This window comes from Arabidopsis thaliana, assembly GCF_000001735.4.
Source record: "Arabidopsis thaliana chromosome 1 sequence".
NCBI lineage: Eukaryota > Viridiplantae > Streptophyta > Magnoliopsida > Brassicales > Brassicaceae > Arabidopsis > Arabidopsis thaliana.
The window spans coordinates 18,517,479-18,540,059 of record NC_003070.9 but is presented as its reverse complement, the minus strand read 5'-3'; the positions used below and the strand labels follow the sequence as shown (position 1 = coordinate 18,540,059).

General features: G+C 38.3%; 3 protein-coding genes and 2 long non-coding RNA genes across 6 annotated transcripts; 3 read left to right on the top strand and 2 right to left on the bottom strand.

The window, feature by feature from the left end:
- Positions 1–64: 64 nt before the first annotated feature.
- TOR (target of rapamycin) lies at positions 65–17,812 on the top strand. 2 transcript variants are annotated; one of them, NM_103891.4, is made up of 56 exons: positions 65–605; positions 829–1,167; positions 1,246–1,320; positions 1,498–1,670; positions 2,039–2,137; positions 2,454–2,613; positions 2,682–2,825; positions 2,963–3,132; positions 3,212–3,416; positions 3,490–3,678; positions 3,886–4,038; positions 4,507–4,628; positions 4,717–4,816; positions 4,891–4,986; positions 5,288–5,418; positions 6,127–6,229; positions 6,305–6,487; positions 6,562–6,654; positions 6,754–6,789; positions 6,893–6,991; positions 7,075–7,173; positions 7,268–7,430; positions 7,743–7,867; positions 7,978–8,030; positions 8,472–8,595; positions 8,713–8,883; positions 9,359–9,511; positions 9,578–9,730; positions 10,214–10,285; positions 10,393–10,527; positions 10,604–10,665; positions 10,798–10,895; positions 11,151–11,260; positions 11,337–11,510; positions 11,626–11,691; positions 12,038–12,106; positions 12,214–12,324; positions 12,664–12,804; positions 12,896–13,024; positions 13,147–13,312; positions 13,400–13,608; positions 13,774–13,980; positions 14,144–14,257; positions 14,362–14,565; positions 14,875–14,955; positions 15,060–15,134; positions 15,213–15,279; positions 15,379–15,539; positions 15,686–15,859; positions 15,946–16,074; positions 16,166–16,249; positions 16,358–16,419; positions 16,500–16,572; positions 16,657–16,980; positions 17,065–17,318; positions 17,416–17,812. In NM_103891.4, exons 1-56 carry the CDS (start codon positions 441–443, stop codon positions 17,432–17,434), a joined length of 7,446 nt encoding a protein of 2,481 aa, NP_175425.2. In that variant the 5' UTR covers positions 65–440; the 3' UTR covers positions 17,435–17,812. The 2 variants fall into 2 exon arrangements, with proteins under 2 accessions (NP_175425.2, NP_001117459.1); NM_001123987.1 differs by having other exon boundaries at positions 12,295–12,324; positions 17,416–17,619.
- A 466-nt stretch (positions 17,813–18,278) lies between these two features.
- On the top strand, positions 18,279–20,114 carry AT1G50020 (tubulin alpha-6 chain). The gene is made up of 4 exons (NM_103890.4): positions 18,279–18,640; positions 18,975–19,192; positions 19,383–19,490; positions 19,794–20,114. Exons 1-4 carry the CDS (start codon positions 18,460–18,462, stop codon positions 19,914–19,916), a joined length of 630 nt encoding a protein of 209 aa, NP_175424.1. The 5' UTR covers positions 18,279–18,459; the 3' UTR covers positions 19,917–20,114.
- On the bottom strand, positions 19,436–20,056 carry AT1G07607. Its single transcript, NR_139277.1, has one exon. It is a non-coding gene; the product is annotated as an other RNA (long non-coding RNA).
- On the bottom strand, positions 20,060–22,474 carry TUA2 (tubulin alpha-2 chain). Its single transcript, NM_103889.3, has 4 exons — positions 22,231–22,474; positions 21,534–21,768; positions 21,070–21,440; positions 20,060–20,984 (listed from the first exon to the last, which is right to left on the bottom strand). The coding sequence occupies exons 1-4, from the start codon at positions 22,321–22,323 to the stop codon at positions 20,331–20,333; spliced, it is 1,353 nt and encodes a 450-aa protein (NP_175423.1). The 5' UTR covers positions 22,324–22,474; the 3' UTR covers positions 20,060–20,330.
- AT1G07603 lies at positions 21,629–22,228 on the top strand. The gene has a single exon (NR_139276.1). It is a non-coding gene; the product is annotated as an other RNA (long non-coding RNA).
- Positions 22,475–22,581: the final 107 nt, after the last annotated feature.

Here is a 22,581-nt window from a genome sequence, read left to right as displayed (position 1 = left end):
TTCTAAACATTACATAGCCCAAACAAAGACCCTTTCAGGGTTTTAAGTAATTAATCAGTGACAAAAAAAAATGAAAATATTGTATTTATAAGTTTTTGATAGACAAACATAAGTTTTACAATTTTCCAAGGAAAAAGTCATATTTTCCTAGTAAAAACCTTTCGGGTTTTCCAATTTATTTACCAAAGATAATTGGTCTCTGAAAGAACAAAGCAAAACCTAAGAAAGCTAAAAAGACACTCAGCGAATTGAATTTGTAAAAAAATAAGAGAAAAAATCTTGATTTCTTCTGCGATCTTCGGTTCTCGACGCATCATGTGTTGAAGATTCTTCTATCTTCCTCTGTACATACTCTCTCTCTGCCCAAGTGTTGTTGAACCAAAAAGGGGTCAGATTTAGGGTTTTTGGAAGATTTTTGTGGCTGGACTGGCCCTGCAGCGATGTCTACCTCGTCGCAATCTTTTGTGGCTGGACGGCCTGCATCCATGGCTTCCCCTTCGCAATCGCACCGCTTTTGTGGTCCCTCAGCCACCGCTTCTGGTGGCGGAAGCTTTGACACTTTGAATCGTGTCATCGCTGACCTTTGCAGCCGTGGTAATCCTAAGGTAATGAAGAACATTGTAAAGTATTCTCCCTTTTTATGCTTTAGTAGAAACCCATATAACCCTTTTGCTTTTATTGCTTATCTGACGGAATCTCTCTGTTCTGGTTAATGGAAAATTCGAAGTTTTAGTTCTTATAGGTCTGGCAATTTGTGGGTTTTGATCTATTGTTGTTGGTTTCCATCAAGTATGCGACTTTGTTTATGATTTTTGGTTGTTGTATTAGGAGGGAGCTCCTTTAGCGTTTAGGAAACACGTAGAGGAAGCAGTTCGTGATCTTAGTGGTGAAGCTTCCTCTAGGTTCATGGAGCAATTATATGACAGGATTGCTAATTTAATTGAGAGCACTGATGTGGCGGAAAACATGGGTGCACTCAGAGCCATTGATGAGTTGACGGAGATTGGATTTGGTGAGAATGCTACTAAGGTTTCTAGATTTGCGGGTTACATGAGGACTGTGTTCGAGTTGAAGCGTGATCCTGAAATCTTGGTGCTTGCTAGTAGAGTTTTGGGGCACCTTGCTCGGGCAGGTGGAGCAATGACTTCTGATGAAGTGGAGTTTCAGGTAAGATTGTTTGTTTCCCTCCCCTTCCTATCACTGTCTCGGCTCATAGTTGCTCAATTCTTGATCTCGTTTTCACAGATGAAAACAGCTTTTGATTGGCTTCGCGTAGACAGGGTGGAATATCGTCGTTTCGCCGCCGTTTTAATATTAAAGGTATCCTGATTTCAGCTGCCCGATCCTTTAGATAAGCAGATCATTTTTTCTTTTAGTTACTCAGAAAGAAACTTCTGAACTAATAAATTGGATTATAGATGTTTGAAAAATGATAGTGATGATAACTTTCCAATCCTAAGTTAATACGGATATGGATGTTTTCTTGCAACATTGCAGGAGATGGCCGAAAATGCTTCTACTGTCTTTAACGTTCATGTCCCTGAATTTGTGGATGCTATCTGGGTTGCACTTAGGGACCCCCAGTTGCAAGTGCGAGAACGAGCTGTTGAAGCTTTGCGTGCATGCCTTCGTGTTATTGAGAAAAGGGAGACTCGATGGCGAGTGCAGTGGTAAGTATTCTCTTATCCTTGAAAATGATAATGTCTGAAATGTTTTCCTTAGGTTATGTATTTGGTATGATATTTTTGATGCAAGGCTTTTCTTTGTGTTGTTGCAATACTTTCATTTGCAATCACCCTCATTTAAGTACTACTTTGTATATTTTATTGTGTAAATGCAACTTATATTAGCTTTTTATGCTGTGGTCCCCCCCCCCCCCCCAAAATGGATGATATTCGAATATATATTCTTCCCATGGTGATACGTTTTGCAGACTTTCTACTGCATTTATATATATCATTGCCAATGCAATGTTTCAAATTATCAATAGGGGTTTCCATCTTTATTAACTGATCTTCTCTCAATTTGGCTTTTACAGGTACTATCGAATGTTTGAAGCTACACAGGATGGGTTGGGCAGAAATGCTCCGGTTCACAGTATTCATGGTTCTTTACTTGCCGTGGGGGAGCTGTTGAGGTAAATGCAGAAGTGGTTATCTATTTTGAAAGCATCCCTTTCTTTTAGTCAGACACTCAAGTTTGATTCTGGAATATTTCCGTAGAACAACTTGTTTGTCCCCATGATGCTCGGGTTGTTTTGTTAGTTTGTCTTCGTATTGTAGTTTACATCATTAAAAAAGTAGGCAATTCATGTATATTCCTCCACTCTCAGTGTATACCTGAACAAAAGACTCTTGACGACGAAAATTACGTTGTTTTCTGTTATAAGCAGATTGATTTCATGGCATATTGGGTGTTAGAGTTTACAGCTTAATGCTAGAGTTCGTTTGCAGGAATACAGGTGAGTTCATGATGTCTAGGTATAGAGAAGTTGCCGAAATTGTCCTCAGATACCTTGAACATCGTGATCGCCTTGTTCGCCTTAGCATCACCTCGTTACTGCCTCGCATTGCTCACTTTCTCCGTGACCGGTTTGTGACAAACTATTTAACGGTAAGTGACTGAGAGATTCTTAAAACCAAAAAATTTCTGGAAACGTGACACGAATTACTTTCTTGCAGATATGCATGAATCATATTCTTACTGTGTTAAGAATACCGGCTGAAAGAGCCAGTGGGTTCATCGCCCTTGGGGAAATGGCTGGTGCTTTGGATGGTGAGCTTATCCATTATTTGCCGACAATTATGTCTCATCTGCGGGATGCGGTGGGTCAAATTTTATTTATTTATTTATTTATTTTGTAATTACGTTTTACTACTTTTGTGTCAAAGTATTATATTGGGTTTTAGTTTTGAAAACTGAACTAGACAAGTGGCTTTGTTCGACTATGTTGTCCCTGTAGATTGCTCCACGTAAAGGCAGACCTTTGCTTGAAGCTGTGGCTTGTGTTGGTAACATCGCAAAGGCAATGGGATCCACAGTGGAAACTCATGTTCGAGATCTTTTAGATGTTATGTTTTCATCTAGTCTCTCTTCCACACTTGTTGACGCTCTTGACCAGATAACCATCAGGTAAAGTTGAACGAAAGAAGTTTGTTATTACATACATTGATGTGTATACGTTTAATGCTGACAATTCTTTGTATCTCAGCATTCCTTCTTTGCTGCCAACAGTACAAGATCGGCTTCTAGATTGCATTTCGTTGGTTCTTTCAAAATCCCATTATTCTCAAGCAAAGCCTCCTGTTACCATTGTCCGAGGTAGTACAGTGGGCATGGCACCACAGTCTTCTGACCCTAGTTGTTCAGCTCAAGTTCAACTAGCCCTGCAGACTCTTGCTCGTTTCAATTTCAAGGTTGGCGCTCTTTGCGGATAACATTTTCTAAAGAATATGAAATTTCTGTCTTTGAGCTTCTGATTTCTGGCAGGGACATGATCTTCTTGAATTTGCTCGGGAGTCAGTTGTTGTTTATTTGGATGATGAGGATGCAGCCACAAGAAAAGATGCTGCTTTGTGTTGTTGCAGACTAATTGCAAATTCTCTTTCTGGCATCACACAATTTGGCTCGAGCAGGTCAACACGAGCAGGGGGGAGACGCAGGCGCCTTGTGGAAGAGGTTTTATATCATACTGAAAGCCCATTACATTTTTTTCTTATTATGTCTTTTAATTTCACTGTTTCTCATTACAAAAGGTTTCTTTTTATTATTTTCCAAATCTGAACTTAAGTATGTTAAACATGCTTCGTGATGGCATTTATAATTGCAATACCAGTGGCGGTTCCAATTTTCTGCTTGCTGAGAAATGATGTTTGGGTTCTGCAGATTGTGGAAAAGCTTCTCAGGACAGCCGTTGCAGATGCTGATGTAACTGTTCGCAAATCTATATTCGTTGCTTTATTTGGCAACCAATGTTTCGATGATTATCTAGCACAGGCTGATAGTTTGACTGCCATTTTTGCTTCCTTAAATGATGAGGTATGATTGTGTTATTTGTTTGAATAAAATAGCAGCTTAGATGTCATACTGCAGTCCTAATTTGTTACCGATCTTTTATTTGTCTCTCTTGGGTGAATTATTGTAATTGTATTGCTCTTTGAGATTCAATTTCATGGGTTCATGAAGTTGGTATTTAATTACTCCCCCTAATATCAAAATTTGGATACCAAGACGTAGCTGGGCTTTTAGTCTATGAATTAGCTTCTATTGTGTCACAAAACAGTGTTACTTATTAAGTTGTACTGGAAAAGTGCAGCTGAGATAACTTAATTGGATGATTTGTGGATGGAATGAATGCCTTTTGTTGGTGGATGCATCATGTGATACCCTGTTAACTTGATAGAATGTTTGGCTTATGTTTCACACTTTCACTCCACCTGGCTACAGTATCTGGCCTAGTCAATGGAACCATTTCAATTCATATATTACAATATCTCTGTTTAACAGGACCTTGATGTTCGAGAATATGCCATCTCAGTTGCTGGAAGGTTATCGGAAAAAAATCCAGCATACGTACTTCCAGCACTTCGTCGCCATCTTATACAGTTGTTGACCTATCTTGAGCTGAGGTAACTACAAATTTTTTAGTTCATATGGGAAGATTCATTTCCTATGATTATGTATCTGTTGCATTGACTTCAATTGTAATGTCAGCAGTGCAGATAACAAGTGCAGGGAAGAGAGTGCAAAGCTCCTTGGTTGTTTAGTTCGAAATTGTGAACGGCTCATTCTTCCATACGTAGCCCCTGTCCAAAAGGTTTAATTTCTTTTCATTTCTTAGATAGTATGGCTATTATTGTTGTTCACGGGGTTGTAACTCTTGTTTTCTAGGCACTTGTTGCGAGACTTAGTGAAGGAACTGGAGTGAATGCTAACAATAATATTGTCACTGGAGTTCTCGTAACTGTTGGGGATCTTGCAAGAGTGGTAAGTTGAAATATAATTGGCAAGTTTTAGATTCTATATTAAGTGTCGATTCAAACATAACTGCGTTTTTGCTGCGCGTTAAAGTTGCAGTCTGATTTTTGACTATTTCTATCTGTGTTCTAAGTCTGTGTTGGCTAAGCGTATTTCAAATTTCAATGCCCTGGCCGGCATCTAATATTGTATTTTTTGTTGTCTCTAAGTTAACAGAATGTTGGTACTTTTATTTCCTTTCCTGTCCTGTTATTTATTGTGTTTGGCTAAGATATTCCCTTCCTGGTTTTCTTTTGCGTTGCTTGCTCAGGGTGGCTTGGCAATGAGACAATATATTCCGGAGCTGATGCCTTTAATTGTTGAAGCTTTAATGGATGGAGCTGCTGTAGCAAAACGTGAGGTGGCTGTTTCTACTCTTGGTCAAGTTGTTCAAAGTACAGGGTATGAGATATTGACCTTCTTTTACGACTTTCTTCTTGTTTTATATGATAATGCTACTAGGCAATTTTGAACATGCTAATTTTCTTGTAAACTAAGACAATGCTACTATCTTGATTGGCGAAAGCCTGGTTGGACTAGATGAAAATACTGGATTCTAAGTGAATTTTTTGACACAAACGGGGCCTCCATCTCTTCTTATTAGCTAGGTAGAAGCCTGAGCTATCCTTAGGCTGTTTATGTGTTAATGTATACATATGTGTTATGTTTATCCTTTAACCTACTAAAAGTGAGAAAATTCTATATGAAATGACAATATTGTTATCCCTAGCTAGTTCTTCTATCTGCGGTAGATCTTTGTGATGGTTTTTTTTCCGTCTCTCCTGAGATGGCTCATTATTCCGGAGAAAGAATATTGCCTTTCTGTGTCCGGACTTGTCATGAGTTGTATTCTCTGTTTGTCGTGCGAAAGGATTGATTTACCAATACCTAGGATATTATGCTGCCTAGATTTAATCAACTGTATCACTGGTGTTTATGAAGTTGTAGACATTTGTAGACAGTGCGGTGATCAACTTGCATGTTACTGTTTAGTAGCTTGGGACATGTGCTAATTATTGTGCACATAACTAGTACAAAATGAAGGGAGTTCCAGAAGTTTACAATCCTCCCTGCATGTTATTTACGGCTCTAATTTCATTATGAACGTAGGTATGTTGTGACTCCATACAAGGAATACCCATTGTTGCTTGGGTTACTCTTGAAATTGCTGAAGGGTGACTTAGTGTGGTCTACCAGACGAGAAGTGCTCAAGGTAGTTTCTAGAGAATTGTTTTACTCTAGACTATTCTAGAAGATATTTTTGTGATAAACGTGGTTATATCTACAGGTTCTTGGAATTATGGGCGCTTTGGATCCTCATGTGCATAAACGTAACCAACAAAGTTTATCAGGATCACATGGTGAAGTTCCTCGCGGCACTGGTGATTCTGGTCAACCTATTCCATCAATTGATGAGTTACCTGTCGAACTCCGGCCGTCATTTGCTACATCTGAGGATTATTACTCAACGGTAGTTCTTAATTTGTGTGAATATATTTCATTTGTAGTCTGAATTGTGCTCAATTACTTTCCTTATTGTTATAGGTTGCTATCAACTCGCTTATGCGAATTCTTAGAGATGCATCACTTCTTAGTTACCACAAAAGGGTTGTTAGATCTCTGATGATCATTTTCAAGGTAACTAAAACCATCTTGACTGTTTTTTAAAATAAACTTGTGTTGGAACTGCAATGAGGAGGTTACAACTTTATCACTACTTTGTTTTTGCGAGGTTAGTCAATGGGATTGGGATGCGTGCCTTACTTGCCGAAGGTAGGTGTAAATAATATTGTATCTCCGGCAGCTTTTCGATAAATGCTCTCTCTGTTTTACGTTGTGGTAATTTGTTGGGTTGGTTCCACCTCTGAATTTGAAGGTTTTACCTGAGCTTTTTCACACTGTTCGAACATCTGATGAGAACCTGAAGGACTTCATTACGTGGGGTCTTGGGACTCTTGTTTCCATTGTTCGCCAGGTATATCCACCTTAATATTTTCAGTTATGGTCAAAATACGACCGACTTTGTGTAAACTCATAGCTTATGTTATCTGTGTACAGCACATACGCAAGTATCTGCCAGAGCTGCTTTCATTAGTCTCTGAACTATGGTCATCCTTCACCTTGCCCGGTCCCATACGCCCATCACGTGGTCTTCCGGTAAGTTGTATGCTGCCTAGAGTATGCTATGTTTCTTATTGATTAAGGACAGATATCTTATGGGGAGTACTTCGCCTCTCTTACTGATAATCAGGTTCTGCATCTACTGGAACATCTTTGCTTGGCACTTAATGATGAATTCAGAACTTATCTTCCAGTCATCCTTCCATGTTTCATCCAAGTATTAGGTGACGCCGAGCGGTTTAATGATTACACCTATGTTCCTGATATTCTCCACACACTCGAAGTGTTTGGCGGTCAGTAATACTTATCTTGTTTTGACATCCTCATAGTCATTTTATATTACTTGGGTATGCGAGTTCTAGTAATTAACGTATGCAGTTCTTTTACAAGAATGTAAAGAGGTTCCACATTATTAGATTGTGTAGTGTAAGATGATACAAGTAGTTTCGTTATTATATGCATATTTGTTTCTTATCTATTAAATCCAATTTTTTTTCGGTATATAGGTTCTTTGAATAGTCAGATTGTTTACTCCTGTAGTTTCCATTTTCTCACCATGGCCAGATTTCACTCTGATGGTTGACCCTTAGAGTCCTTATGTGCAGGAACTCTTGATGAGCACATGCATTTACTCCTTCCGGCACTTATTCGATTGTTTAAAGTAGATGCTCCTGTAGCTATAAGACGCGATGCCATCAAAACTTTGACAAGAGTAATCCCGTGTGTTCAGGTTAGGAGCTTTGGTTATTTATTTTGATTTTTTTTTTCCCTTTGCTGATCCAGAAAAAATTCCATATTAAGCTTCTTGTAATACTTTTAATTATCCGTATATATCCTCAGGTTACTGGTCATATCTCCGCTCTCGTGCATCACTTGAAGCTAGTATTAGATGGGTGAGTTATACTGATTGTCACTATCTGAAAAACAGTATATTGGTTACTTTTTCCTAAGGGTTTTCTTACAATACTTCTTCAAAACTTAGGCATTGTGTCACTATCTGGTTTTCTCTTAAATGGTTGACAATGCATTATCAAAAAGGATGGAATTATTATTATCTCATTAACTTTCAATCCGTCATTGTTACTGTTACAAATCTGTTTTCCATAAGTTGTTTGTATTGCTTAGTTACAATTTTTTCTGGCCACATGTATTTGTTATTAGAACTCCGCAGATGTTAGTTACATTTCTTAATATCATGGGATTTTATCTGCCATTATTGATGGGACCCAATTGTTTTCTAGTGGATTTTCATTTCACGTTTTTCTAAACCTTACTCGTGATTTCAGTTTCGTACGTATAAATATTCTTATGGGGTATATCTTCTGTAATCGCAGGAAGAATGATGAGTTGCGGAAAGATGCTGTCGATGCACTATGCTGTTTGGCTCATGCACTTGGAGAGGACTTCACCATATTCATTGAATCAATTCACAAGCTTTTATTGAAGCATCGATTGCGGGTCTTGCATTTTACTATCTTTTAAATAAAAATAGCAGCAAAAATTTATCTGTCATGTATTATAAATGTCATTTGTGAACTTCTGTCTGTAAAATCTCACTGTACAACATTTTTTCAGCATAAAGAATTTGAGGAAATTCATGCTCGCTGGCGGAGACGTGAACCATTGATTGTAGCTACAACTGCAACCCAACAATTAAGTAGGCGACTGCCAGTTGAGGTTATCAGGGATCCTGTAATTGAGAATGAGATCGATCCTTTCGAAGAAGGAACTGACAGAAACCATCAGGTACTCTTTTCTGTGTCGTATATAATCACATATAGATTCTTAATGTGTGAAAATTTTGTTATCAAGTTTCAAGTTAAAATCATGATTTTACTCTAACATTGTACAAAATTTCTGGTCGGCATAGTCATTATTAGTATGACTTCATTGAGGCAAACATGGGGTGTATTGTAGGGTTCCTTAGCTGAATAAGGCGGATCTTTTTTTCTTTCTTTTTCCTATCTAAATGATGGGTAGGTTTATCTATAGCAACGTTCATTCATTGAAGCTTAGTCTTGGTCCTGAGCCATTTGCTTCAATGAGTTTGTAAATATGTCCTCTATATTTCCTCTTCTCCATGGACATTCAGCTTTTAAAAACAAATAAAACTATATATGGGCTTGATTTAACATGATCCTCTAGTAAAGTTTATTTGGTTCTTTCTTAGTTTTGAAAGAGCTAAAACTTTCACTCATGGCTTTGATGATCTGCTGAACAGGTTAATGATGGTAGACTACGGACAGCTGGAGAAGCTTCTCAACGCAGCACCAAAGAAGATTGGGAGGAATGGATGAGACATTTTAGTATTGAATTACTTAAGGAGTCTCCCTCTCCAGCATTAAGAACTTGTGCAAAACTTGCTCAGTTGCAGGTGTTTCATCTATGCTCTTTCTTTTCCTCTCTCAAAAGGGTGCATTTTAATGATTGTGTTTTGCAGCCATTTGTCGGGAGAGAGTTGTTTGCTGCTGGCTTTGTCAGTTGCTGGGCACAGCTAAACGAGTCTAGCCAAAAGCAGTTAGTTAGGAGCTTGGAAATGGCCTTTTCATCTCCAAATATCCCTCCAGAAATTTTAGCTACACTACTCAATTTGGTATGTTCGTTGTTACATTACAAGAAAACTTAAACATGATAAAGACCTTTGATTGAGTCACTGGCTATAACGAACAGCAAATTTGTTTCCTGTGGCTATGCTTGTGCTTATTGAGTGCTTGTGTTTTAGCTTAGGCGATTGTTATGAGTTGACTACATTTTCCAAGACTGGAAACAAAAACTTCTTAGGTCACCATTTCTTTAGCGGTTGCACCTGTTAATCTTTCTATGTAAAACACGTTTTTTGTTGCTAAAACCATCAACAAAACGATCTGTGAGTGTACATGGAAACATGACGTGTAATTTTTATTTAATCTAATATTAACACTATAATCCAAATATCTGCTTATACTTCGTTTAATCTATATTACGTTTAGGTTGGATAAACAATCATAAGTTCAGAATCAATATCAACCTACCTTTATGTGTGATCCTGTTGCTTGGTCCTGTCACTTGTGCTTGATTTTATTATTTCTCTTCTTAGGCAGAGTTTATGGAACATGATGAGAAGCCTCTTCCCATTGATATTCGTCTTCTGGGGGCTCTTGCTGAAAAGGTTTGCGTTATGTATTTGCTAGTTAAATTAGATTTGGTACTTTTTTCATTTGCGTATCAAGAATTCATCTGATTTTCTTGGTAATGTGCAATATTCCAACTTTGTAGTGCCGTGTTTTTGCCAAAGCTCTGCATTATAAAGAGATGGAATTTGAAGGTCCACGATCCAAGAGGATGGATGCCAACCCAGTTGCTGTTGTCGAGGCTCTTATACACATAAATAATCAGTTACACCAGCATGAGGTACACTGTATTTTGTATCCTATTTCGACCATCTTTGATATTTGTTATTATTGATTGGTTGGAATTCTTTGTATAGGCTGCTGTCGGTATACTAACCTATGCTCAACAACATCTTGATGTGCAATTAAAAGAATCATGGTAACATGGCTTTTCTGAATCATGATGCACTTATTTTCAGTTCTGTTTGATAGGCATTCCGTCACAAGATTGTGTGTGGTTCCATTCTTTGATCCTAATCAGTGGAAAAGCACTAACAGTGTTTGTTTCTAGGTATGAGAAGCTGCAGCGCTGGGACGATGCACTCAAGGCGTACACTTTGAAAGCATCTCAAACAACAAATCCTCATCTTGTATTAGAAGCCACATTAGGTTTGTGGTAACCAAGACTAATATTGGGAGGATTTAGTGGGTTTTTTTCTTCGATAATGTTTTTTTCTAAGTTCTGTTGGCATTTTTTTGTCGGTATTCTGTTAGTAGTTCATAGAGAACTGTGGGTTCATAACATTCTTACAAGTTAGCAGAACAACAGATCAACGCATTTTTTTCCAGTCTAAAATTCATATGATGCTTCTCTTTTCTTTTCATGAAATGGCCTGATTCTATTGCTTATTTACCACGTTGTAGGACAAATGAGATGTCTTGCTGCACTTGCACGATGGGAAGAGCTCAACAATCTCTGCAAAGAGTACTGGAGTCCTGCTGAGCCATCTGCGCGTCTGGAAATGGCACCAATGGTTGGTAACTTCTACTTATGCTACATTCGGTGATATAGCTACATGGTTACATAATGTCTTTTTGCAACCATACTAGGCTGCACAAGCTGCATGGAACATGGGAGAGTGGGATCAAATGGCCGAATATGTGTCTCGGCTAGATGATGGTGATGAAACAAAGCTTCGGGGTTTAGCAAGCCCGGTTTCTAGTGGCGATGGGAGCAGTAATGGCACATTCTTCAGGGCTGTTCTGTTAGTTCGAAGGGCAAAGGTACACTTGGACCTATATTTTCGTACTATAAATCTTATCAGGCTTACTTATAATCTATTTGCAGACACTAATTTCTGCGTATGTGTGCCTGTGGATATTTTTCTTTCCTTTTTAGTACGACGAGGCACGCGAATATGTGGAAAGAGCTAGAAAATGTCTTGCCACAGAACTTGCAGCGCTGGTAGGTTTCATTTCTGGTAGTATTTTCATTATAAACTTTTGTGAAAAATATCTATGAATCATCTGTTGTGAATAAAGGGAACAGATGTATATCAGCAAAGATATTTGTAACTGGTCTCAGCCTTTTCCATTATGTTCTTGAAACTATTTGAGTACGCCTTGTGGTGTTGGAAGTAGGATTATACATTCCTGACATCTTAGTTACATATTTAGCTCTATTTAAATAACATTTTGTGCATGCTATCGTTGGTTCCTTTCAATAGAAGCATCATGTAATCACCATGTTACCTTCTTAGTTGCTCACGCATACTGAAAAACTTGTAATTGTCTATTTGCGCCTTCTACAGGTTTTGGAGAGCTATGAGCGTGCGTACAGCAATATGGTTCGTGTTCAGCAGCTGTCAGAACTAGAGGAGGTTAGATCTCAATTATCCAAGATCCCTTCTCCTGGACACCCTCCCTAACACCCCTCCATATACATGATTAATCTTTCTATTTTTTTCCCCTGTTGTATCGATACTAGGTAATTGAATATTATACGCTGCCTGTGGGAAATACTATTGCCGAAGAACGGAGAGCTCTAATTCGTAATATGTGGACTCAGCGGATTCAGGGATCTAAGCGTAATGTGGAGGTATATTATTTTTAATGTTATCATGTTAGTTGAGCCACTAGTGAATGACAAGGCATTTGGTATTTTAAGCATCAAATATTGCAGTATGGTGACTTTATTAAATGAATCTTCGCTAGGATCAAATTGATTTTTTCCATATTAGGTTTGCTTTATTTAGTTTCCGTCTGTTGATTTATAAAGTAAAGTAGCTTCTTACCAAACTGTTAGTCAGAGCTTGTATCCTACGTAGATAAAAAAACAAATCCAAATAAGAAAACTCATTAAAATTTTATTGAGTGATCTCAGGTTTTTTGTATAATAGTGTGCTTTTTAATACTTTGCATTCCCAATACTACTCAGGTGTGGCAAGCACTTTTGGCTGTCCGGGCACTTGTGCTACCTCCTACAGAAGATGTGGAAACTTGGCTCAAGTTTGCCTCGCTTTGTCGAAAGAGTGGGAGGATCAGTCAGGCGAAATCTACTCTACTCAAGCTCTTACCGGTCTTGAACTTTTACCTTTTGATTGTTGAATTTTCTCTGCCAAGAGTGTATCTTTATTCTGTTATGTCTAACTTGGGCCCTTATTTTGCAGTTTGATCCAGAAGTATCACCAGAAAACATGCAATATCACGGACCTCCACAAGTGATGCTTGGATACTTAAAATACCAATGGTCACTTGGAGAGGAACGTAAGCGCAAAGAGGCATTTACCAAGCTGCAGGTATGTCATATACCAGTTGCTACTTGCATTGTCTGGGCTTATTCTCTTTTTCACATTTTCCCATATCTTGCTTGAACGGCCATGTTATAGCTTCCCTCGATCTAAATTTTAATTGTTTCTAGATTCTAACGAGAGAGCTCTCAAGTGTGCCACATTCTCAATCTGACATACTGGCTAGCATGGTATCTAGCAAGGGCGCAAATGTTCCACTTCTTGCACGTGTAAATCTCAAACTGGGAACGTGGCAGTGGGCACTTTCTTCCGGTTTGAATGATGGGTCTATTCAAGGTGAATTGTAGTTGCTTTTAAATGTGTAAGTGTAATCAAACTACGTCTGACCTTAACACTTTGGTGACCAAATATACTCTTTTCCAGAAATTCGTGATGCGTTTGACAAATCTACTTGCTATGCTCCTAAATGGGCTAAAGCATGGCACACATGGGCATTATTCAATACAGCAGTGATGTCGCATTACATTTCAAGAGGTCAAATTGCTTCCCAGTACGTTGTTTCTGCAGTCACTGGATATTTTTATTCTATAGCATGTGCAGCAAATGCCAAAGGAGTTGATGATAGTTTACAGGTAAAGCGTGCATGCATCCATGGCTTTTCCATGTTACACAAACGAAAACGTGTCTTTCTTTTCTTTTCCATGTTGCTACTTTTCTTATACTTGTTGAAATGAGGTGTTGTTTTACCATACTGGTGGTCTGTTAAATTATTTTCCTCTGCTGTCTCATTTCCATAGGACATACTGCGTCTTCTGACATTGTGGTTCAACCATGGAGCTACAGCTGATGTCCAAACCGCATTGAAGACAGGATTCAGTCATGTCAACATTAACACATGGCTTGTTGTGCTACCTCAAATCATTGCTAGGATACATTCTAATAATCGTGCTGTCAGGGAACTGATTCAGTCTCTTCTCATCCGCATAGGCGAAAACCACCCACAGGTTTGCAGCCTTCTAGAAATTTTATAAATCTTCATCAGTATTACAATTCTATGGTGGGAATTAAGACATACATAAAGTTTTACTCTGCCATTTTGATTGCATATGTACTTCGATTTTGGATGCATAATTTCTCCTTGACTATTTATTTTTCAAATGTTTTCAGGCTCTGATGTATCCCCTTCTCGTTGCATGTAAATCAATAAGCAATCTTCGGAGAGCTGCGGCTCAAGAGGTGGTTGATAAAGTTCGCCAGCACAGTGGTGCACTCGTGGATCAGGTTAAAAGTCATCTCTTGTGTTTGTCGATTTTATTGAATTATATATTTTTACCTGAGCTAATTAGTGACCCCCTTCCTCTACACCCATAACAACAAAAAAACAGGCGCAACTTGTATCACATGAACTTATCAGGGTTGCCATACTTTGGCATGAAATGTGGCATGAAGCACTAGAAGAAGCTAGTCGCTTGTATTTTGGTGAACATAACATTGAAGGCATGCTGAAAGTACTTGAACCCTTACATGACATGCTCGACGAAGGTGTAAAAAAGGACAGTACGACCATACAGGAAAGAGCATTTATAGAGGTTGGAAATTTCAATCCCGGATTTTTGGTATTTGGGTGTGTGTGATCACGTTATTTATAATTACATCTTTATCTAGCACAGGGGTGTACAGCATTGCAGTATCTAGGTTTATTTGCTATGTAACTTGTAGTCATTTTTCCTCTTCGCGATTTTAAAGTATTAAAATAAACCAGTTGCCCTTGATAGAATCAGATTACTAATGTTACTGTATGGAGTGTTTCTTGTCGCATATGTTTCAGTAACTGTTATATGTGAACTTTACAATGTTCTTTAATGTCAGCAACTTAAGTTAGTGTAATGTTGATGCAGGCATACCGTCACGAACTAAAAGAGGCACATGAATGCTGTTGCAATTACAAGATAACTGGGAAAGATGCTGAACTTACACAGGTGATCAGAAATTTTGAACAAAATTTCAGATGAGTGTTTGCTGTCTTCTTATTAAAGGGACGGGAATTGACATAATTTTTCTTTTCAATTCTCTATCTTCTTAGGCTTGGGATCTTTACTATCACGTTTTCAAACGGATTGACAAACAGCTAGCCAGTCTCACGACATTGGATTTGGAAGTAATAAGATTCTCTTTTTCTTTGGTTCTCTCGCTCCTTTTGAGTTCTAATCTGACTGGCATGTTACTTGTTGTATAGTCTGTTTCTCCTGAGTTGCTGCTGTGCCGTGACTTGGAGCTAGCAGTTCCTGGAACATATCGTGCAGGTAACAACATATTGAACTGCTTAAGTTTGCCTGAGCTGATTTATTTTATTAACCCAGACTTCATTGCTTACATACATACTTCGTTTTTCTTCTTATTAGATGCCCCCGTCGTGACTATATCATCTTTTTCACGCCAACTTGTTGTTATAACCTCTAAACAAAGACCAAGGAAATTGACTATTCACGGAAATGACGGTGAGGACTACGCCTTCTTGTTGAAGGGACATGAAGATTTAAGGCAAGATGAGCGTGTTATGCAGGTGATTCTCAAAAAAATCAGTTATGCATTGTTCTGATGAATTCTTGTTGGAGAATACGTAATTGAAGTTTTCAGTTTACACTTCACAAATATACAGTTTTCAGCTACAAAATCACATCTATCCCTTTCCTCTTATTTGTGTTTCAGCTTTTTGGTTTGGTGAACACTTTGCTTGAGAATTCCAGAAAAACAGCCGAAAAAGATCTTTCCATTCAACGCTATTCTGTAATACCACTATCTCCCAATAGTGGACTCATCGGATGGGTTCCGAACTGCGATACCCTTCACCATCTTATTCGAGAGCACAGAGATGCAAGAAAGGTTTGTCTTGTATTCACTAAGGTTTTCAGTCCTGAAACTATCTGCGGTTTACGTTAATTCTTACACATGCCTGTCTGAATTCATAGATCATTCTTAATCAAGAAAATAAGCATATGTTGAGTTTTGCTCCAGACTATGACAATCTACCGCTTATAGCAAAGGTTGAAGTATTTGAGTATGCTCTAGAAAACACAGAGGGAAATGATCTATCCAGGGTACTCAATTCATTCTGGTAACTCTATTTATTTTGGGTAAAGTACCTAATCTGGAATACTAAGTTGCTTCTATTCTTCTCCTTCTTATTAGGTTCTCTGGTTAAAAAGTCGCTCGTCAGAAGTTTGGCTAGAAAGAAGAACAAACTATACTAGAAGTTTAGCAGTTATGAGTATGGTATGTAGTTGATCTCATCCTTTGTTCTCCACTTGTGTAGCATCAAATAAAAAGTTTCTGGTGTTTAACTCGCCAATAAAATGAACTTCATGCGTTACTTTGTGTCAGGTTGGTTATATTCTTGGGTTAGGTGATCGACACCCAAGTAACCTTATGCTTCATAGATACAGGTACATAAAACTGAAATAAGGTTTACATTACATTTTCAACCTTGGGTTCTATTTCTTTATCAATGGTTTTAATTGTGCAGTGGAAAGATCTTGCATATTGATTTTGGAGATTGTTTTGAGGCTTCTATGAATAGAGAGAAGTTTCCTGAAAAGGTATTAATTTTAATGTTTCCCTCGTATATACTTGTTTGTGGGTATCAAAGAACAATTTTGTGAGGATTGCTTAAATAATGTTAGGTTCCATTCCGCCTGACAAGAATGCTTGTCAAAGCAATGGAAGTCAGTGGCATTGAAGGAAACTTCCGCTCAACCTGCGAAAACGTTATGCAAGTTCTCAGAACCAATAAAGATAGTGTAATGGCAATGATGGAAGCGTTTGTACATGATCCTTTAATCAATTGGCGTCTTTTCAATTTCAATGAAGTCCCCCAATTAGCACTGCTCGGTAACAACAACCCCAATGCTCCTGCTGATGTTGAGCCTGACGAAGAAGATGAAGATCCCGCTGATATAGATCTTCCTCAGCCTCAAAGGAGTACTCGAGAGAAGGAGATTCTTCAGGTTTCTTTTGAAAATCTTATTATGTTTTTTTCTTCTCAAAGGGGGATTTTTTTATATTTAAATTTGATTTTTGGATTATTTCAGGCTGTAAATATGCTTGGAGATGCTAATGAAGTTTTAAATGAGCGTGCCGTAGTTGTTATGGCACGTATGAGTCATAAGCTTACAGGGCGTGATTTTTCTTCGTCTGCAATTCCGAGCAATCCCATTGCTGATCATAATAACTTGCTCGGAGGAGATTCTCATGAAGTCGAACATGGTTTGTCTGTGAAAGTTCAGGTTCAAAAACTAATCAATCAAGCCACTTCCCATGAGAATCTCTGTCAAAACTATGTTGGGTATGTTCCTCTACACTTCTACACTCCTAAACCCCGATTGCTTTAGTTCATTTAAAATTGAACATGCATATTTCTTGTGTTTGTTCTTTTATTACAGGTGGTGCCCTTTCTGGTGAGATGGGTCATCTGTACATTTTTAATGTAAATAGGCTTTTTAATTTTCAACTAATTTGCATTTATGTTTGACTAATTCGATAATAAACTATGTTCTTTTTAATGTAAATAATTTATTAGTTTCATAGTCATGTATTAATACATGATGTAGCGTGGATGAATAAATGGGCAGGTCACCTTTTTTACTTTTCTGAAATATACATTCTCATATCCTCAAGGTATTTTAATGGAATTGCGACAAAAGAAGAAGAAGAAGAAGATGGTGTACAATGTACATGTTTTATGAACTATATAAAGCAATTGGAATATGCATGTTCTTTTTAATGAAACATGTTTCCGGAGTTTAAGATGGATTTCATAAAAATCAACATAATTTTGTTAATAGTCCAAATAATATAATTTTTTTATTTTTTTTTTGTTAAAGCAAATTTGTCACATTTTTTTATATAAAATTTGTGATGTCAAAAGAGAAGACAAATGTAAAATTGTGTTGTGGGTTGTTACAGTATGTAGTTGGTATCTTTATTAAACCTACCAAAACGAGACAATTTGTAACATTGAGGGAGCATGTGATAGTACATTGGGTATTATACTATTAAGCTAACATGAGTAATGATGTTTTTTTGTTTTTTTTTTCTCTTCTATGTATTTTGTTTTTGTACCAATATTATTAATACAGAATGGGGACAAAAAGGAGACGTGGAGTCTCGCGTTACGTTACCACTCTCTCAAATGCGGCAATTTGGCAGCCACACACACATGGACAGCGTTAGCGTACTGTAGATAAATAATCCGTACTCGTGCTAACGTACGCTTCAAATAGTTAAAGGTGATAACTTTCACCGTTGTCTCGGCACCACTTGCTCGAATATTGACACCTTTTTCTTCCCCAGAAAAAATCCAAACAAATAGAATTTTGCCGTCTGAAATTCCTAAAACTATAAAACACAGCTTCCTTCTTCTCCTATATATTCATCGGCGACGCCTTGATCATGATTCTTTCCGGAAACTGATAAGAGGAACAAAAATGGCTTCTTCTTCTCTGGAGATTGTTAAATTGTGTGGCTCTCCTGTATCGTTTCCCCGCCATAAATCTCCCATAAAATTGGAATGTAGAAAAAGGGTTTTCAGATTACCCAATTCTAGGAGTTGGCATCGTCTTAGGGTTTCTTCATCTGCTCTCAATGGTGGTGATAATCAGTCCAAAGGTCAGTTTTTTTTTTTTTTTTTTTGTTGCTTAACTCTCTAAAAGAAGTAATTAGAGTTGATTTTGATTATAACTGATATTTGATTAGTCAATAGATTATAAAGATGTGATTTTGATTCTTTCCCCTTTTAGATAGAATTTGTTGTCATTAGTTCTCTAATAGTATCATTAGTTCTCCAATCTTGTTTCTTGAATCTCTTTTCATAAGTCAAAAAGGGGTTTTAATATACAAGTTATCCATTTTACTTGGACTCTTTCTTCTTGTAATGGTGTGTATTCATTACTTAGATTTTCCTCTACCTGAATTTGGAGTTTGATTTGTATGAGTTGTGTAGGTGAAGAACCTCCAGAATCTTTATTTATGAAAGAATTGAAGAGACGTGGTATGACTCCTACTTCCTTGCTTCAAGACTATGAAGTGGATCAGGATGAGATCAAAACCGGTAAAGAAACCGGAAACAGCTCTAAAACGACTGCAACTACTCCGGCCTTCGATAAAAGCTTGTTAAATCAGAGAGAGAGATCTTTGGCTTTAAACAGCGAAGGGCTTGAGGTCAGATTATCACTAGTACCCTCTAATTATTATAGTTTCTCATAGTCAGTTATTGTAGGGCTTGAAATTATGTTTCATTGCCTTCTTTTGTATCCGGATAGTTCTTAGCAGCTTATGTAGTTATGATAAAGGTTGATTTTAGGAGTTTGTTTTGTTAAATTTGGAAAGGAACTGCTTATTGTTGTTTCAGGGGTTGATTCCGCGTGCTAGGATCTTGCTGACAATTGGAGGGACTTTCTTCTTGGGCTTTTGGCCATTGATAGTCTTAACTCTCGGCGCCTTCTCTGCTCTTTACCTTGTAAGTATTTAATAAGATCAAGGAGTGTACTTTTCTTCATTCTAGTCCTTGAATACTAAGAAAGTGGCAAATGTATTTTGGAGACTGTAAAGAGACCTCTTAGCTCTTCCAACCAACCACCTAGTTAAGACCCTCAACTCTGATCCAACCCAAGTCCTATTCACATTTATGCTTATCAGTATTCTTCCACGTTCTTCTCGCACGCCGTAGAAAGTGTTTTGGAATGAGTTTTTAAGGTTCCTTTCTTCTATGGATTTGATAAGGTTTCTTACCATAAACTGATTTTTCTTGTTGAAATGATAGTACTTTGGAGCAGATTTCATTCATGATGGAAGTAGAACTCCGGTTTCACCACCACCTTACATCGATCCATATGCTCTGTTGGAGGATGAGAGGATATCAGGGATGGATCCTCGTCTAAATTAGCAGGCAACAAGTTGTTCTTTATTGCATAACTAGTGTAGAGCATATATTTGCTCTAAGTATATATTTTTATTTACAGCCTTTCCTTTTATTTATTTTCCTTACGGTTGTAAAAAGAATCGTTGCTTCTCTATTGCTTCTCTGTTCCAAAAATTTCAATCTTTCACCACTCAAATAACAATTTGACGTTTCTATTTGTTTAGATTTTGGACAATCGATTTAAACCAAACCCAGCTTAAATTCAGTTCTTGGAGATGAAAATATTATCAGAAACAAACGAACTAGAACAAATGGCTACCGCCACAAGCAAGAGATAGAAATATGGTTTTTGAAAACACAAGTACGACTCGTAAGAGTTTCGAGCCTATTCACACAAACACGAGATAATAGAAATCCCACATAAAACCGACAACCTTCTTAGTACTCCTCTCCTTCATCATCCTCATCGTCACCACCTTCAGCACCAACCTCTTCGTAATCCTTCTCCAATGCTGCAAGATCCTCACGAGCCTCTGAAAATTCTCCTTCTTCCATACCCTCACCCACATACCAGTGAACGAAAGCACGTTTTGCGTACATAAGATCAAACTTGTGATCAATACGGGAGAACACCTCAGCAACACTGGTGGAGTTTGAGATCATACACACAGCTCTCTGGACTTTAGCAAGATCACCTCCTGGAACAACAGTTGGTGGCTGGTAGTTGATTCCACACTTGAATCCAGTAGGACACCAGTCCACAAACTGAATAGTACGCTTGGTCTTGATGGTGCCAACAGCTGCGTTCACATCCTTGGGGACGACATCACCACGGTACATCAAACAGCAAGCCATGTACTTTCCGTGACGAGGGTCACACTTTGCCATCATGGATGCTGGCTCAAAAGCACTGTTTGTGATCTCAGCAACCGAGAGCTGCTCATGGAAGGCCTTCTCTGCGGAGATGACTGGGGCATAGGAGGAAAGCATGAAGTGGATTCTTGGGTATGGGACCAAGTTGGTTTGGAACTCAGTCACATCAACATTCAAGGCACCATCGAACCTCAGAGAAGCAGTCAAGGATGAGATAACCTGAAACCATCAAGAGAGAGTTAAACATAAGAAACGAAACAGCAAAAAGACTGACTGATGTAAATGATTGAAGCTGGCTCTATACCTGAGAGACGAGACGGTTGAGGTTGGTGTAGGTGGGTCTCTCAATGCTTAGGGAACGTCTGCAGATGTCATAGATAGCTTCATTGTCGAGGAGGATAGAGACATCAGTGTGTTCCAAGAGTGAGTGAGTGGAGAGGACACTGTTGTAAGGCTCAACAACAGAGGTGGAGACCTGTGGAGATGGGTAAACTGTGAAACCCAACTTGGACTTTTTCCCGTAGTCAACAGAAAGTCTCTCAAGGAGGAGAGATCCAAGACCAGATCCAGTCCCTCCACCAACAGCGTTGAAGACGAGGAATCCTTGGAGACCAGTACAGTTATCAGCGAGCTTTCTGATACGGTCCAAGCACAGATCAACAATCTCTTTCCCAACTGAAATAAGATTTCAAAAGTAAATCAGTGAATGAACAGTAAATTCAACAAGATATGGTTGATGATGAAGAAACAAGGGAAGGAGTAACTTACTGGTGTAATGCCCACGGGCGAAATTGTTAGCTGCGTCTTCTTTACCGCTGATGAGTTGCTCAGGGTGGAAAAGCTGACGGTAAGTACCAGTCCTGACCTCATCGATCACAGTTGGCTCAAGATCAACAAAGACAGCACGTGGGACGTGCTTCCCTGCACCGGTCTCACTGAAGAAGGTGTTGAAAGCATCGTCACCTCCGCCAACAGTCTTGTCACTCGGCATCTGGCCATCAGGCTGTAACATTCCACATCCAAGACAACACATCAATACAAAGAGACATATAAAACGAAAAGATCTACACATATAGAAGCAACGATGAAAAGAGAAAATCACAACGAGATGCTTCAACTATATCGCAAATATCAATCGCCATCTCTTTAAGCAAATAAAGCAAAGTTTTCCTTCACCCAATATTATAAAACAAATACGGATATGGCATCAGCAAAAGCAATCTGACATGAAATCCAATTCAAACACAGATCTATCCAGGTTCATCGAATAATTTAGAAATGAGAAACGGATTTCGCATCAACCACAGAAATTTCATAAGACGTCGAAATCAAACACAGATCTAAACGATTACGTAAAATAGATCTACGAGGTCAATGCTGCGCAAAAATATCTCAGATTTGATCTTTTAAAATACGAAAAATATGAAGAAAAACACAGATCAAGATAGAAGAGGAAGAGACGAACCTGAATGCCATGTTCAAGACAGTAAAGCTCCCAGCAAGCATTTCCGACCTGGATACCGGCCTGACCAATGTGGATCGAAATGCACTCTCTCATTTTCGTTTCGCGGAAGAAAGAAAAGATCTAGAAACTAGATTTGCAGGGAAGAAGACGAAGAAGAAGAAGGGCGTTTATGAAGACGCTCTTCTTTTAGATCTAGATCTGATTTTTTCGATTTCTAGGTTTTTACAGAGCTGTTTGATGCTATATTTATAAGCGAAAGTATCCATCTGTATGTAACGGCACGTATGATACACGTGTAGTGATGTAATTGGGTTGTCGTTAAAACCACGATTTGTTGATATCCTCGTGAGT

Excerpts from the sequence above, each read along its gene's own strand:
- TOR (NM_103891.4), top strand. The coding sequence starts at position 441 with ATGTCTACCTCGTCGCAATCTTTTGTGGCTGGACGGCCTGCATCCATG. Across the intron at positions 3,679-3,885 it reads GCAGGCGCCTTGTGGAAGAG|ATTGTGGAAAAGCTTCTCAG; the intron begins GTTTTATATCAT and ends TGGGTTCTGCAG. Across the intron at positions 4,039-4,506 it reads TTGCTTCCTTAAATGATGAG|GACCTTGATGTTCGAGAATA; the intron begins GTATGATTGTGT and ends TCTGTTTAACAG.
- AT1G50020 (NM_103890.4), top strand. The coding sequence starts at position 18,460 with ATGGCTTCTTCTTCTCTGGAGATTGTTAAATTGTGTGGCTCTCCTGTA. Across the intron at positions 19,193-19,382 it reads TAAACAGCGAAGGGCTTGAG|GGGTTGATTCCGCGTGCTAG; the intron begins GTCAGATTATCA and ends TTGTTGTTTCAG. Across the intron at positions 19,491-19,793 it reads CCTTCTCTGCTCTTTACCTT|TACTTTGGAGCAGATTTCAT; the intron begins GTAAGTATTTAA and ends TTGAAATGATAG.
- TUA2 (NM_103889.3), bottom strand. The coding sequence starts at position 22,323 with ATGAGAGAGTGCATTTCGATCCACATTGGTCAGGCCGGTATCCAGGTC. Across the intron at positions 21,769-22,230 it reads GTCTTGAACATGGCATTCAG|CCTGATGGCCAGATGCCGAG; the intron begins GTTCGTCTCTTC and ends GGAATGTTACAG. Across the intron at positions 20,985-21,069 it reads TCAACCGTCTCGTCTCTCAG|GTTATCTCATCCTTGACTGC; the intron begins GTATAGAGCCAG and ends TGATGGTTTCAG.